The following is a 15,804-nucleotide window of genomic DNA, read 5'->3' on the forward strand; positions in this document are numbered from 1 at the left end:
CTAGCCATTACCAGATATGAGCACTGTCCCCAGATCACTCCCATAAGGGGCCGAGAGCAGGGACCATCATGAAGGATCCTCTAAGACCCCTTCACTGAGTCCCCTAATACATACACAGTCCGTACCGGACAGTGACCAATGCCCCAGGGCCCATTTCACAACCCTCAGGGCTGTGACCCACGGTCACCGCACACACCCTTGGGGCCGTGACCCACAGTGACCACACGCACCCTCGGGGCCGTGACCCACAGAGACCAGACACACCCTCAGGCCCCTCAAAGCTGTGACCTGATGGTGACAAGGCCCCTGGGTAGCCCTCTGTACCGTGCTTTGGGCCAGTCTGTGTGGTGGAACCACATGCGGGGGGCATGAGTGGGTCAGGACCCCGAGGAAGGCAGACATCCTGGCCCTGCCCTGCGCCGCCGGCTCTGTGGAGAGCAGAAACTCCCTGGGGAACCGAGGTCCGTGCAGTTCCAGGGGACACCTCCTCCCTGGCCCCTTCAGAGCAGGATCGGCAGCAAGAACGCCACCAGCAACAGGACAGGGAGCAGGAGGACGGGGTCGGTGCAGAGGGGCTGGGGTGGCCTGCGCACCTGGGCTCCAGGGACCAGCCCCCGGGGTCTCCCTCTAGCGAGTGTCCGAGGCCTGCTGGGCCCGGGGATGGGGCCCCGCAAGTCCCCAAGACGCACACACAGCCACTGACCTGACAGGATTCTTTTTATTCCCACCAAGCAGGTGAGTGGAGCAAGCGTGCTGCCCGCCCTCCAGGCCACCGGCCCCACACGAGGCCCTGGGCCCCGCACGTTCGTGGACAGAGGCCGTCCGGGGGAGAGACCAGGGCAGTGGGCCCTGGCCACCAAGAGTCAGATCCAGGCGAGGCTGGGGAAGGAGGGGGGAGCGCCTGAAAACGTCCAAGCAGACGCCACGGAGCCAGCCCCCGGGGCCATGTGCGTCCTCCGATGAACCGCGAGAGCGTGGAGAGCCCCCATGTCTGGCAGCCGGGCCCCACGGCTTCCTGCACACCGGGGCCGTCAGTGCAGCTGGCGACCCCTCGCAGGCCTCCTGCCGAGCACGCCCCGCGCGTGTGCGCACACGCGGCCCCGTCACCGTCTCTGCACACGCGCGCCGGGGCCGGGGCTCACCTCTCCTTCACGTGGTTCTGTGCCCCTGCGCCCGTGCCGGCCCCGTCCCCGCCGGCCCCGCTACACAGCACCTCTGTGAGGTCGTCCATGACCGCGGTCTCTTTGGGGTCGAGCAGGTTGAACTCTCGGGCGAAGAGGATGAAGTGCACGTAGAGCGTGTTGAGGTGGGCGTGCAGCTCCAGGGCCAGCGTCTCCTTGAAGTGGGCCGAGTAGATGTGGGCCAGCACGTGGAACAGGTACCTGCAGATCCGCTTCACCAGCGACTCGAAGGAGCTGGGGAACTCCCGCCCTGGGGGGCAGGCGTGTCACCGGGGGGCGCCCCCACCCCAGCCTCGCCCCAACCCTGCGCTCACGTACCGTACTTGGTGGGAAACACGTCCTCGTCGGTGACCAGCTTCTGCACGGAGCTCATGACGAAGTCCACATACTGGGGCGCCGTGCACTTGACCTTCCGGCCCCGCTCGTCGTACCAGTGGTACTGCCTGTGGGCACAGGGCTGTCACCCCATGCCCAGCTGGGACACAAGGCCGGGGCCTAGCAGGAAGTCCTCAGCAGACAGTGCAGCCCTGGCCAGTCCCTCGTAGGGAGACTGGAGAAATGGGCTGGTTTGGGCACACCAACTGCACGTGTCTATGGTCCCGTGACCCCTGAGCCCTGACCCCCAGAACACACAAGGGCGAGTCCCCCAGTCCTCACCTCCTGGGGACCTGCCCTGCCCAGACATGTGGCACTCAGCCTGGACCCATGGGGGAGGTACCCAGGGACAGCCCTCAGAGACCCCGTCCCTGGCCCCATGTGCGGTTCCCTGGCCAGCCTAACCCCAACCAAGGTGAGGCCACCGAGCCCTGAGCTGCCTGCATGGGGCCCACCCTAAGGCACCACGAGGGAGTCAGGCCCAGCCGTCCCAGGCCACCTTCTAGGAAAGCCCGTGGGGGCGCCAAGCTGCCCAGGACCAGCACAGACACAGAAGCTCCCAGCACCACCAGCCGTCCTGTGGGGGGTGGACACCGGCCAGGACCTGCTCTGGACCCCTCAGGGTCCAGCCCCACCCAGGGAGCAGACTAGGGCTGCGGCCTCCTGGACTCAGCCACCTGCTCTCAGCTGGGTCCGCTCCACTGGCGACAAGGCTTTATCCTGAGTGGGCAACGGGCCTGTTCTCAGCAAGGCTGAAGTGGCCATCAGTGGGCACCCTCGCCTGGAGGCCGTCAGGCCCAGGACACCCGGCTCTGGCTCAGTCGAGGCAGGACAGACCCCAGCTGCACTGCTGGCACGAGTGACCGCGAGTGACACCCACGGGGCCCAGGCAGGCCCGAGGTGCCAGCCTGTGGCTGGACAGGCCACTGGAAGAGTTTGCCCCAGACAGTTCGTTCCATGCCCCTGCCAGGACCACGCTGGCTTGTGGCAACTCCACAGGCAACTCCTGAGCGCTGGGACACAGCCCGCAGGGCACTCCGTGCTGCCATCCAGCACGGTCAGTCCAGGCTGGCCATGACATCTGGGTGCCCAAGGACTCCTTCCTGTGTCCAGCTGCAGCGCAGGCCCAGGCAGTTCCAGGGACCCTCTCCTCCGGCCTGTGAGAGGCGGACTCCCTGTTCTATCTGTCCCCATCCGCAGCACTTCAGGGTCTGTCTCCCCCCCACCAGGGGCGCCCAGGCTATTCCTGCCCCCTGAAACTCCCCTCCCAGCCCTGCTCTCCTACACCCCTCCCTGCTATTCCTTTCCAGAACTTCCCTCCAGTCCGCCTCTGCTCCTCCCCTCCCTACACCCGTCCCTGCCTCTCCCTTCCCTACACCCCTGCAATTCCTCTCCCCGAAGCCCTCCCTGCTCCTCCCCCCGGCACCCCTTCCTCCTCCTCATACCCCTCTGTGCGCGGGCCAGCCTCACCCATGGCTTCACCCCCCAGGAAACTCCCTGGCAGGCTGGGTTTGGGGACTGTCCTCGCCCTCCCAGAAGTCGGTCCCAAGGGCCGCCCCCCTCTAACTTCCTTCTGCTCCAGGAGGGTCCGTGCTGTCCTAGCTCCTAGGACGGCAGCTCCCGTTACTCGCTGCAGCTCTGCCTTCTTCACCAAGACACACTCACGTCCTGCTGAGCCACGGCGCAGCCCCATCGAGGGAGGCCCACGTCAGGCGGCCTCTGCCAGACCACAGCCCCCGGCACTGCCCAGATATATGGCCATGCCCGGAGCCCGACAGCCATGGACGCTGGTCCTCTCGCAGGGCGAGGGCAGGGCTGGGCGCGAGGTCCAGGGGCTGATGCTGCTGACCCCGGCCCTGCACTCTGTCACTCACCCCAGCAGCCTGCCGCCTCCTCAGACCCGGCCCCACGCTCTCGCGGCTCTGAGCTCACCGTGAGGGCTCCCAACTCCAGCCACCACAGGACACTTCAGGCACTCTGCTCCAGCCAGCACAGGGCCTGACCCCACCCGCCCCAGGCACTCTCACTCAGTCACACGGGACTTCCTGCATGCCGCCTGCCCTCCCTTGGGTCACCAGTGGAGGACATCCGAGAGTGGACATGGTCCAGGCCCCTCCCTCCACTAGGACCGGGGCCTAGTGCTGCCCGAGCAGTCAGGGACAGGGTCCTGTCTGTCTGTCTGCTACACCAGCTGGGCCACGGAAGCCCACAGCAAAGACAAGCAAGGCCGAGGGGGCTGGACCCACCCAGGCCTGCAAACGCCTAGCCCTCCCACACCTGCCCTCCCACACCTGCCCTCCCACACACCTGCCCTCCACACACCTGCCCTCCCACACCTGCCCTCCCACACACCTGCCCTCCCACACACCTGCCTTCCCACACCTGCCTTCCCACACCTGCCCTCCCACACACCTGCCCTCCCACACACCTGCCCTCCCACACCTGCCCTCCCACACACCTGCCCTCCCACACCTGCCCTCCCACACACCTGCCCTCCCACACCTGCCCTCCCACACCTGTTCTCCCACACACCTGCCCTCCCACACACCTGCCCTCCCACACCTGTTCTCCCACACACCTGCCCTCCCACACCTGCCTTCCCACACCTGCCCTCCCACACACCTACCCTCCCACACCTGCCCTCCCCCACACCTGCCCTCCCACACCTGCCCTCCTGCACAGCTCTCCCTGACACCCGCTCTCTCTCTCACCTGCCCTCCCACACACCTGCCCTCCCGCACAGCTCTCCCTGACACCCGCCCTCCCGCACACCCGTGCCGTCCTGCAGCTGTGCCTTCCTGCACACCCGCCCTCCCGCATGCCGGCCTCCAGCGCAGTCTCACTCCCAAGGAGCTTTCCCAGCACACCGGCACGAGAAGCCCCGCAGAGGCTCATGCCCCGTCACTGAGCCCCAGCCCTCCACTGTGGCTACAAGGAGGCTGGGGACCTCTGCTCACTGAGGGGGAGGGGAGGGGAGGGGGCCACCCGACCACCCCACTCACGTGTTGCACACGGCCATGGTCTGGCAGGCCTCCCCGGTGCAGAACTCGGAGATGGTGCTATACTGAAGGTTCACGTGGTGGAAGAACGTTGTCGCTGTGGGAAAGGGGGCATGAGGACGCGTAGCCTGTTCCATGTCCAATCCCTGTCGCACAGAGCAGGCACAGGCCGCATAGAGCTGGACTCCAGCCCCGCATGGGCCTGGGGGGAGGGTGACACCCAGCTGTGCCCCCTCAGGACACGGAGCCAGGAGAGAGGGTCCCAGGTCTCTGGGAAGGACCGATGCCCATGGAGAATCCCCAGGCAGGCAGTTTTACCTGGGACCCTGGGGCTGAGCCACAGGGGGTGAAAGGCCTTGCCCTGCACACAAACATGCATGTGGGTACACACTCATACATGCACATGAACATACACCAGTAGGTACACACCTGAGCATGACGCACATACATGCACATACAAGCACGCGTGAACACATACAAGCACACAGAAGCATACATGTACACAAGCACATGCACACACAAGCGCATACTAGCATATGAGTATGCACATAAACACACGTGTACATAAGCATATACAAACGAGCACATGAATGTCCACATTCATGCACATGTGGACACACATGCACACGAGCACATACACATGAACACACACGAGCGCGCACAATCATGCACACATGCATGCACAAGTGTATATAAATACATGCACGAGTGCACACGTGCACACATAAGCACACATACATGCACACATAAGCACACATGCACATATACATGAACACACACATCCAAGCAGACGCACAAGGCACCCCGGGGGTCCACCCACACACGCACTGTTGCTCGCCAGCCACTCGTTGAGGTCGATCTCTCGGGGCAGCACCACCAACTCCTTGAAGGCGAAGTCAGTGACCCTGGCCTTGGTGTACTCGGGCTCCAGGTACACCTTCTTCTCCTCGGCTGCAGGCTTCTTCCCGTTGGGCTTGGCTTTGGACTTCCTGGAAGACACGTGGAAGTCACAGATGAAGGAGGAGCTTCTGGCCACCGAAGGGGCAAGGGGACCCCCAGCCCACCACCACCAGGTCCTGGCCTGGTGTCCTCTGGTAGCTCTGGGTCCCTGTGGGGAGGTGGGGGACACTCATAGTCTCCCACATGAGACGGGTCACCTGGCGGTGCCTCCTGCCAGCAGAGCCCAGAGCAGACCTGGGGACATGCCCGCAGACAGAAGCAGTCTGGGGTCCCCAGCCCACAGCAGGGAGCCCACCCACGGGAGAAAGGAGTCAGCCTGCCTTGGGCTTGGGGGAACAGTCCCTGCACCCTACCGACAGCTCCTCTGCTCTTCCTGTTCTGAAAGTTCTCAGGCTCACTCGGAAGGGAGGAAGGAAAAACGCTCTGCAGTGCCAGGACAGCCCCTCTGGCTTGCTCCACACATCTTTCCCTTAAAAGGCGCCACACTCCACTCGGGCACTGCTGCGTGCCCAGCGCCAGGCGGGTGGCAGCGTGCTGGGAGCCAGAGTGGGACGAGACGGGGAGCCTCGGGCCTGCACTGCGCCCACCCAGGCCTCTCTGTCTACACACCCAGCCTGCCAGAGGGTCCCTGACCCCACAGCCCACACAGCCCCCCAGCCCTGGCTCCACAGGACTGCCCAGGGAGCGGGCTCCCAGCCTGACTGCCCACTGCTCGTTCTCTGCGGCACGAACGTGCACCACCAAGGCCAGGAGGAGGTGACAGTGGCCGCAGGGAGGCCAAGGCCTGGCCTGTCCCTCACACACACCCTTTTCTGCAGCCCCTCACCACAGCGGCAGATGAGGTACACTCGAGCCCCCCACAGGCCAGGGGAGTGGATATGGCCGCACCTGCTCCTAGCCCCTCCCTCCCCAGCCCTCGGGACAGAGGCCAGTCTGCAGGGAGGGGACTGTTCCCCTGTGGCCAGCCCATCCTATCCTGAGCCTGTGGGGTGGCCAATGAGGATGCAGGGCCAGAGGGCTGGGCCTGGGCGCCGCGCGTCCCCACTGCAGGGGCACAGGAGTGAGGTGCTCCTGAGAGCGTGAGCAGCAGGGCACGGCCAGACTCCACCCTGGGACGGGGCACTGGCTTCCACCCGCCACCAAAGCACCAAGCACTCCCCCCCAGCCTGGGGCTGCTCAGGGCGACTCAAAGGCCCCTGCACGGTGCACCTGCACCTCTGAGACCTGGGCACTGCCCATGAGGCTGCAGCGCAGCGGCCAAATGCCAGCCTGGCCCCTGCTGGAGCTGCATGGAGGCCCACGGAGCACCTGGTGCCTTTGACCCCCAGAGGCACAGCAGGGGCGGAAGGCGGCCCCCAATCCCAGCTCAGGCTCCACGGTGAGCCCTGCTCGCTGGGACACCCCCACAGGAGTCTGTGAATGAGAAGACAGATGAGCAGTGATGAGAGAGTCGGTTCTGGGGGTATGGGACACGAGAGACCCAGAGCAAAGGCCAGGGAGGCGGCGTGGTGTGCACAGAAAGCCAGGCCCACCCTTTCCCCCTCCCCTGCTGTGCCCACCCCGTGTCCATCCCCAGGCCCACCCCTCTGTGCCCAACCCCCACGCAGACCAGGGCTCCACTAGGCTTCACCAACACAAGGACCAGGGCAGGCTCAGACAAAGAAAATCTGAACTGAGGACAGAAGCCCCTCCTGGGGCAGAGCACGTGTGGGCGGCAGGACCCAAGCAAACACCGGAAGCACAGCCCAGGTGAGCGGCCACACCCAGGCACCATGTGAGGGAGCATGTGAGGCAGACAGCCCCGAGTCCAGCCCTGGCAGCGTGCGGTTCCAGAGCCCCACGCGACCTGACCCCCCACACCCTCGGGCCTGGCCGGCTGAGGGACCCCCAAGCACCACAAAAACCCCAACACAAGCCAACTCTCCCGATACTGTGGCCCAGCAAACCCTGCGGCCCCACCCCAGCCTGGCACCAGGTCCCAGACCAGGAGCTGCCACGTTTCTGAAACCTCCAGAGGAAAACGTCCTTGATCGGACGCAGAATCAGCTGCACCCCACTGCAGAGTGCCCCAAGCCGGGAGCTCACCAGCGTCCACCGAGGAGGACAAGGGCAAGGTGCCCCTGCCCTCCCCACACACCACAGGGCACAGGTCCTATGGCCACCAGGCCTGAAGGTGGCTGCGGTCAGCCAGGGCCGGATGCTGCGGGCGGCGGCCAGCACGCCGTGGCCCCGTGCACTCACAGACCGGCCTTCAGCCACGACAGATGTTTCAAAGTCAGCAACGGACCACAGGAGAGATGCACAAGACTTCCCCCGGGAAGCGTGGAGCGGCCAGGGCCCAGAGAAAGGGGGTCGGCCCCACGGAAGCCGCACGGGAGGGCGCCCACCGTGGCCACCCCTCGGCCAGGCTGCTGTGCTAATGACACTTGGGGCAGCATCTCCAGAGCATCTGTCCGGAGCCCAGAACCCCAGCCAGCACCGGCTCCCCCAGCCCAGAGAGCAGACCAGCTCACTCCGGCCACTGCCCAGAGTCCCGAGAAGAGCCACAGGGCAGCAGCAAAGTGGACACGGACACACGCGGAAGCAGCACCACGAGCAGGCCGGGGGCTAAGGCAGAAGCTGTAGGGCAGAACCCAGAGGAAAGGCCAGTGTGCTCAGGCAGCAGTGCTGGACACTGGCGTCCAGCAGGAGGGTCAGACAGGCACAAGAGCAGTGGGCGGGGCTGGTCCTCACACCTGTTCTCACTCAGAGCTGCACATGGCCCGGACACTTCCTGTGACAGAAATACTAAGGGAAGCTCACCAAGACAGGGTGAGGGGCCAGGAGGAAATGACGGGGGCCCAGAGGGGGTGACAGGGCCCAAAAGGGGTGACAGGTGCCAGGAGGGGATGACGGGGCCCCAGGAGGGGTGATGGGGCCCAGAAGGGGGTGCCAGGTGCCAGGAGGGGAAATGGGTCCAGGAGGGGTGACAGGGCCAGGCAGAGTAACAGGGCCAGGAGGGGTGACGGGGGCCCAGGAGGGGGTTGACGGAGCCAGGAGGGGTGACGAGGAGAGGAGGCGTGATTGGCCCAGGAGGGGTAATGAGGCGAGGAGGGGTGACAGGGCCAGGAGGGGGCGACGGGCCCAGATGAGGGCTTGGCTGGATGACCACATACATGTGACTCTGGAATGAATCAACCGAGGTAGACAGGAAGCCCAGTGTCTCATCGGTCAGCCAGACGCCCAGGTGACAGCCTGGCTGGGGGCTGGGGGCTGTGGGGAGCAGGCTGGGCTGAGGGGCTGTCACTGGTATGGGAGGCCCTCTGCACATGTGTACAGTCATGTACAGATGCGTACACAGATGTGTACATGTGTATATATATAAGTGCAGCCACGTACAGATACATACACAGATGTGCACACATGTTCACACATGTGCAGTCAGATAGAGATGCATATACACACATGCACAGACATGCATGCAGACACGTAATCATACAGATGTATATAGACAGAGTCATAGAGACATGACTGCAGACACACATGCACACGCATGTACACAGACATGCACACACTCAATACACATGAACAGATGTGTCCACAGATGCATAAGCCCGGACAGGTACAGATACACAGGCAAGCTTCCAGGTACAAACACAGACATGGGCGGATGCACAGGTATGTACAAACGCACGGGCTCATGTACACACAGGCCCTGAAGCACGTGTCTCAGCTCCACCCAGCTGCCTGCAGGCCTGTCCAGGACGGACCCCAGAAGGGTGCACAGGGCAGGTGAGTGCAGCGAGGCCGCCCCCCCCCCCCCAGCCCACTGTGCCTGCCCACCAGAGCCCTGTGAGGTGCCACGTCCCGCTGCCCCTTCCAGCCCCTGCCCAGCCCGGCAGGCACCGAGCCCAGGCCCCGCCCTCCACACCGCAGGATTCAGCTGCTGCTCGGCGCCCAGGGCAGGGCCAATGAGAGCAAGTGAGAAAGTCGTAATGGGAAATGGCAGAGGCCGCGCCTGGGAGGGGAGGGCAGGCGGGAGCCAGGGTGTGAGCCATGCTAGCTCCCAGGGGCAACTCAAGAGGCCTCGGGGGCCAAACCCATGACCCCATGTGACCATGGTGCAGGGTGCAAAGGCCCCACCCTGGCCACTGGCCGTCCACGGGGCCGCCTGAGGCTCTGGAGAAATGGGCACCAAAGGGTCCTTGGAACAGGCCTGCCACCCCACCCGGCCGGCATCGCCGTCCCTCTCCTGCACAAGGAAGGTGGGGTGCAGTCGGGGAGCGACGGCCCCGGCAGGCCGCATCCCCCACCCGCGTGAGACCTGCCCCCGCGCCTGGGGACAAGGGAAGCGAGTCACTCGGCACCATACAGCTGAGTCTGGGCCCTGCTTCCTGCCACACTGGCCGGAAGCTGCAGGGGCCGGGGAGGGCCTCGCGACCGCAGCCCCCAGCAGCCAGGCGGGGCCCTCGCGTCCAGCCCTGACCTGCACCGGGTCCCACAACGAGTCTCCGTGTGTGTCTGTGTGCATGCCCGCCCGTGCCTGGGTGTGAGTCCGTGTGAACAAGCGTGTGCCTGTGTGTGCCCGTGACCCGAGGCCGGGAAGCAGCAGCTCTGACTGGCTGGCAGGTGGGCCGCGGTGCGCACGGCCCCTCCCCAGGACCAGAGGGGGTGAGAAGTGGCCCTGTGCTGTCCCTCGGCAGGGCTGGAGCTACTTCCTGGCCTCCTGCTCAGACGGGAGGGGGGCAGGGCAGATCCCGTGTGCAAGCGCCACCTCGGGGTGTTCCAGCACGCACCCACAGTCAGTGGCCCTGCCCCTTGGTTCCATGCACAAGCCCTCTGGACTGGGACCCCTGCTCTGCCCTGTCGGCCCCAGGCTCACAGAAGTCTCCAGTGGTCCAACCCCTCCCGTGGTGTCCTCGGCGACCCTCCATGCCATGTCAGACCTCCACACTGATGGGGGGCGAGGAGGGCATAGGGGAGGACACACTTGGAGGACCCCGAGCAGGAGGTGGGCTAGGCAGGGAGGTGGCAGGCAGTGCGTCTTGTCCCCACAGGTGGCGGGGTCCCTGACCACTGACAGCCTCAGCTCCATGGACAGTGCAGGCCGACACCCCCAAGGAGGTTCCGGACTACCGGGTGGGCGGTGGGTAGCACGAGAAGCTGGCAGTGACCTGAGCTTCCTGGGGGGGAGGGCAGCGTGGCACATGGGGTCACACGGGGTAGGGACAGACAGGCAGAGGCGGCCCCGCCCTGTCTCGGCCCTGTGCCAATCTAGAACCTGAACACGAATGCCCCCCAGACACAGGGACGCTCTCTGTGGGCGTGGCAATGTCAGGTACCCAGGGGACGGCACCTGCCCACCAGCTCAAGGCGCAGCCCCCGTCCGTCCGCCCACCGCCTCCTTCCTCTCTCCCGTTTATTCTCGGTCTCATTGTTCCACTTCCTGCTCCGGGCACATCCCTGGAGGAATCGGTGGAAAGCGTCTTGGCGCCCCTCCAGGACCGCACCCGCCTTTCCTCCCGACCTTCCTCTGGGGGCAGCCGAGGACCAAGTCACGCGAGCCCACGGCCAGCGCCCAGGCTGCCCGGTGGCGTCCCCAGCTCCAGCCACCACTAGTCTGACAGTGCACCGGGCCAGGGAGGCGCGGCCCAGCCAGACAGACCCTCCCTCGCAGTCCCCCAAGGCTGCTCCAGGTTCTGGAGCCCAAGACAAAGGTCCCCCCAGGGTCCCGGCTCAGCTGAGAAGCACATGGACAAGCTGGGCAGCACCAGGATCCCAGAGGAGCGGACTCCAGCGGGGGCACAAGGGAGGACCACAGCTGGAGGTCCCAGGGCCAGGGCCGTCCCCACGGCTATGGGGTCTGCCTACAGAAGGCTTTTCACCATGGAAAGGGAAGGTGGCCTCACCCCAGAGAGGCCACAGAGCCCCTCCTGGCCCGGCCCTGAGGACCCCGAGAGGTTCAGGGGTCCTGAGAGACCCCCTGAAGAGCCCTGGGGGAGAGACAGCAGCAGAGCAGACTCTGGGCTGACGGCAAAGGTCGCGTTCCACTGCTGCCCGTGGCTCCGACACACGGACCCCGCAGGAAGCAAGTAAGCCCTGTGGCACGTAAATTACACCTGGAGGACGCTGCTCGCCCCGCGCAGCCCCCGGCACGTTCAGCCTGCTGACCTCACAGTCAGGCTCCGCCTCGGCCACCAGCACCGGCTCCCTGCCGGGAGGCAAAGCACACGAAAACAAATGCAGGGCGGCCCCGAGCCCCGCAGAGACATGCTCGGACAGGGCAGCCCGCCCAGCCGCACTCGCGCTCTCCTGCCGCGGCCAGGGCAGTGCTCGGGGGCCCCTGGGGTGCGTGGGTGCCCTGGCCGGCCCCTGTGTGCCTCTTCTGCTTCTCAAACTGTGGGTGTCAATCCCAGATGGGGTCACAGGACTGAAAGTCTAAGCCACAGAAAGAATCTCTTCGACCCTCCGTGGCGGTCTACTGTGTAAGTAGCAAGTGTGGTTTACATGCCTCCATCAGGGGCCCCCTGGACGCCTCGGGCAAGGGCTCCCCCTGCTTTGGGGGGGCGACTCTCCCCAGCAGTGAGGGGAAGGGCGTGCGCTCCTGACTTCCCAGGAACTGCGCGTTGGGCCTTCATGCCCTCTCCTAGGGCACTGCCCGTCCCCCCTCCTCCCGCAGGCCGGGCCCAGTGTGCAACGGCAGAGCATGGCGGGCACTGAAGGGCAGACGGTACCATCGCCAGCCAGGACGCACTCCCTGTGATCGACAGACCAGCCACCACCTCCTCCAACAGCAAGCACCATGCCAAGCAGAGGGAAGGTTCCGGAGCACCCGGCAGGGTGCGGGCGTCTCAGCACCCACAAGCAAGTCCCCACTCGCGCCAGCCGTGCCGGAACCTGGGCTGAGATAAGGCACTGCGTTACTCAGCAGCCAGCCGGGCTTTCCTGGGGGCAGCCGACTCAGGGCCCCCGGAGGTAGGCGGGGCTGCGGGCTCCCTCCAGGTCACCTGAGACCGAAGCGGCGACAGCCCAGAACCAGATCCCGCACTGCCAGGCTGACACTGAACGCTGGGGATTAGCAAGAAAAACAGTTCCTCAGCTCACGGGGCCGAAACCCAAGAAAAGGATCAGGGCGGCCTGAGATGGCACGAGCACGCAGGCCGGCAGGCGGGGACGGCGCAGGGCGGGTGTCTGTGGTCCCCGGGGGTCTCTGTACCCTCACCCTGCAGCTGCCCAGCTGCTTCCCGGCTTCCCAGCCAGAGGCGGGGGAGGGAGCCCACGAGCCACCACCAACACAAGGCTCCTGCAAGTGGGGTCTATACCTAGTCTGGCAGCCACGAATCACAGAGCCCAGGGCCCCCTACGAACTCAAGAGTCACAAGGTCCAAAAACTCCTGCGTGCACCCCGGGTCCTTCACACTCACAGTCCCTGACATCCTAGGCCCTCACTCCCAGGGTCCCACTCCCCACGGTCTCACAGCCCCGCAGCCCCGCACACCCGCAGTCTCACACCCCACAGTCTCACAGCCCCGCAGCCCCACACGCCCCAGCCCGCACACCCATGGTCTCACACACCAGGTCCCACAGTCCCACAGACCCACAGTCCCACTACCCAAGGTCTCACAGACCTGCAGTCAGTCCGGTACACCCGCAGTCCCGCACAACCCAGTCTGCATACCCATAGTCCCACACACTCACAGTCTCACAAACCCACAGCCCCGCACACCCACAGTCCGGTACACCCATAGTCCAGTACACCCACAGGCCCGCACACCCGCGGACCGGGCAGAGTCCCCAGCCCTGCTCTTGCCCAGGCCAGAAAGCCTCACCCAGCCGGCAGCCTGGTCAGCAGAGCCCGGCCAGACGGAGGTCCCCAGACGGCCCACACCGGCCGGCGTCCCCTCCTGCCCCGCCTCTCCTGCCCTCCGCCCCGTGTCCAGGCTCCACCCGGCCGCGGCCAGGGCAAGAACTGACCCCGGCGGTGCCACTCACTCAAGGCCCGGGCCCCGCAGCGGCAGCGGCAGCGGCACCGCCCCGGCTAGGCGGGCCCGGACAACTGTCAGGAGGTGGCGGCTGGTCCAGTTCCCGAGAGGCGACAAGAAGAGGCCGGGAGGGCCTCCGCCCCGCGCCACGGGGGCCCCGCGCCCCCGAGTGTCCGGCTCTCTAAGCCCCCAGCCTCCAGGACCCCGCGTCTCCGAGTGGCCTCGCGCCCCCGGGCCCCCGCGCCCCCCGCGTCTCCGAGTGCCCCGCGTCCCCGGGTCCCCGCGACCCCCGCCTCCGAGTGCCCCGCGCCCCCGGGTCCCCGCGTCTCCGAGTGCCCCGCGTCCTCGGGTCCCCGCGCCCCCCGCATCCCCGCGTCTCCGAGTGCCCCGCGTCCTCGGGTCCCCGCGCCCCCCGCGTCCCCGCGTCTCCGAGTGTCCCGCGCCCCCGGGACCCCACGTCTCCAAGTGCCCCGCGTCCCTGGGTTCCTGCACCCCCGGGACCCCGCGTCTCCGAGTGCCCCGAGTCCCCAGGACCCCGCGTCTCCTAGTGCGCCGCGTCCCCGGGTCCCCGCGCCCCCGCGTCCCCGGGACTCCGCGTCTCCGAGTGTCCCGCGTCCCCGGGACCCCGCGTCTCCTAGTGCCCCGCGTCCCCGGGTTCCCGCGTCTCCTAGTGCCCCGCGTCCCCGGGTCCCCGCGCCCCCCGTGTCTCCGAGTGCCCCGCGCCCACGGGTCCCCGCGCCCCCGAACCCGCCCGGCCCGGCCCCTCCGCGCCGCCCGCGCCAGCGTCCCGCTGGGCTCCAGAACCGGCACCCGCGGCGCGGGCGCGAATGGCCGCCCCCGCCCGGCCCGCGCCGATTCGCGCGCTCCCGGGGCCGCCCCCGGCCCGCGGAGACGCCCCCCGCCGCCCGGGCCCGCGACCACTTACCCCATGAGCCAGTCCATGGCTGCGGGGCCCCCGCCCGCGCCCACACGCTCGGCCTCGGCCCGGGCGGCCGGAAGTAAACACTCGCCGCGCCCGCGCCGCCGGAAGTGCGCGCGCTGCCCGCCGGGAACTGTAGTCCGGCCCCGCCGCCCGCTTCCGGGCTCGCTGGCTGCCCAGCACACCTGTGGCCCCGCTGGCCAGAACCGTCCCCAGCCCCCCTCAGGGTCGTCCCTACACTCTGTCTCTGCACCACGTGCCGGCCACTCGCATCCACGTGTCCCTGCACCCGTTTTGCGCCCCGCCGCTTACACTGGGCCCGGCTGGCCCTGCCCGTGCCCTGACCACCCAGCCTTCTGGGTACCCTGTGGTCGGGAGAGATAGCACAGCGGGGAAGGCGCTGGCCAAACTCCGGCACCCCATATGGTCCCCCACCCCTCGGGAGTGATTCCTGAGCATAGAGCCAGGAGTAACCCCTGAGAACGACTGTGTGCGGTCCCCCCAAATAAATTAAAATGAAAAGAAACCTGGTGCCCAGACCCCAGCAGTCTGCTGGGCTGCCTGATGCCTCTGCTTGAAGCTTCTGGGCTCTGCAGGGCTGGCGGGCCGGGAGGGGAGCAGACAGGTGTGCTGAGAGCAAGACGGGGCCCAGAACCGGGAACAGGCAGAGTTCTGCGGGGTGCAGAGGAGACTGGGGGCAGGACACAGGACGGGGAGGGGCACTCAGCTGCCTCTCCTGGTCCTCCTGGGAGAGCAGCGCCCCCGCCCCACCCACCGTCATGCTCCCGCTCTGGCCCTGTGGTTCTGTGGGCTGCCTGGTGGCAGGGGTGCCCAAGGGTACGCAGAGTAGAGCGTAGTGCCCAGGGCTCCTGGAGCAGGCAGCAGGGAGCACCCACTCCTCCACAGTGCCCCGCACCACCCCTTGCCCTTGGGGCCGACTTTGTCTCCCAGGATGGTGGTCCAATAACTCTGCTTTCACTGAGCACTGCCAGAGGAGTTCCCACAGCCCCTCCATTGCCCCTTCCTTCTGCTCCACATGCCCCAGATGCTTGCAGCGTCATCCCCAGTGCTGCCTTTTCCTGGCTGGAGGACTTGGATCAGTTATTAAATACTCGCTGAACTACTTCTGTGGTGCAGGGGATGGATGGGGGGAGGAGCAGGTCTGGGGTGAGAGTGTAGGTGTGGGGGTGTGGGAGCAGGTATGGGGTGATGGGGCATGTGTGGGGGAGAAGGTATAGGTCTGTGGGGATGAGGGTACAGGTGTGGGTTTGAGGGAAGGTACTGGTGTGGGGTGAGGGTGAGGGTGCAGGTGTGGTAGTGAGGGTGAGGTGAAGTGGGGTATAGGTGTGGTGGAGGGGTGAGGTGGTGAGGGTATGGGTGTAGTGCAGAATTAGATGGTGAGGGTAAAG

The 15,804-nt window shown here is 66.3% G+C and overlaps 1 protein-coding gene across 2 annotated transcripts; it reads right to left on the reverse strand.

Annotated features, from left to right (window-relative positions):
- Window positions 1–702: 702 nt before the first annotated feature.
- MOB2 (MOB kinase activator 2) lies at window positions 703–14,486 on the reverse strand. Of its 2 annotated transcripts, none has more exons than XM_055141598.1 (5): window positions 14,402–14,486; window positions 5,384–5,544; window positions 4,559–4,652; window positions 1,500–1,624; window positions 703–1,382 (listed from the first exon to the last, which is right to left on the reverse strand). In XM_055141598.1, the coding sequence occupies exons 1-5, from the start codon at window positions 14,416–14,418 to the stop codon at window positions 1,150–1,152; spliced, it is 630 nt and encodes a 209-aa protein (XP_054997573.1). In that variant the 5' UTR covers window positions 14,419–14,486; the 3' UTR covers window positions 703–1,149. The 2 variants fall into 2 exon arrangements, with proteins under 2 accessions (XP_054997573.1, XP_054997572.1); XM_055141597.1 differs by having other exon boundaries at window positions 703–1,431.
- Between the last annotated feature and the right edge of the window lie 1,318 nt (window positions 14,487–15,804).

Source organism: Sorex araneus, chromosome 6 (genome assembly GCF_027595985.1).
Source record: "Sorex araneus isolate mSorAra2 chromosome 6, mSorAra2.pri, whole genome shotgun sequence".
In the NCBI taxonomy this organism is placed as follows: Eukaryota; Metazoa; Chordata; class Mammalia; order Eulipotyphla; family Soricidae; genus Sorex; species Sorex araneus.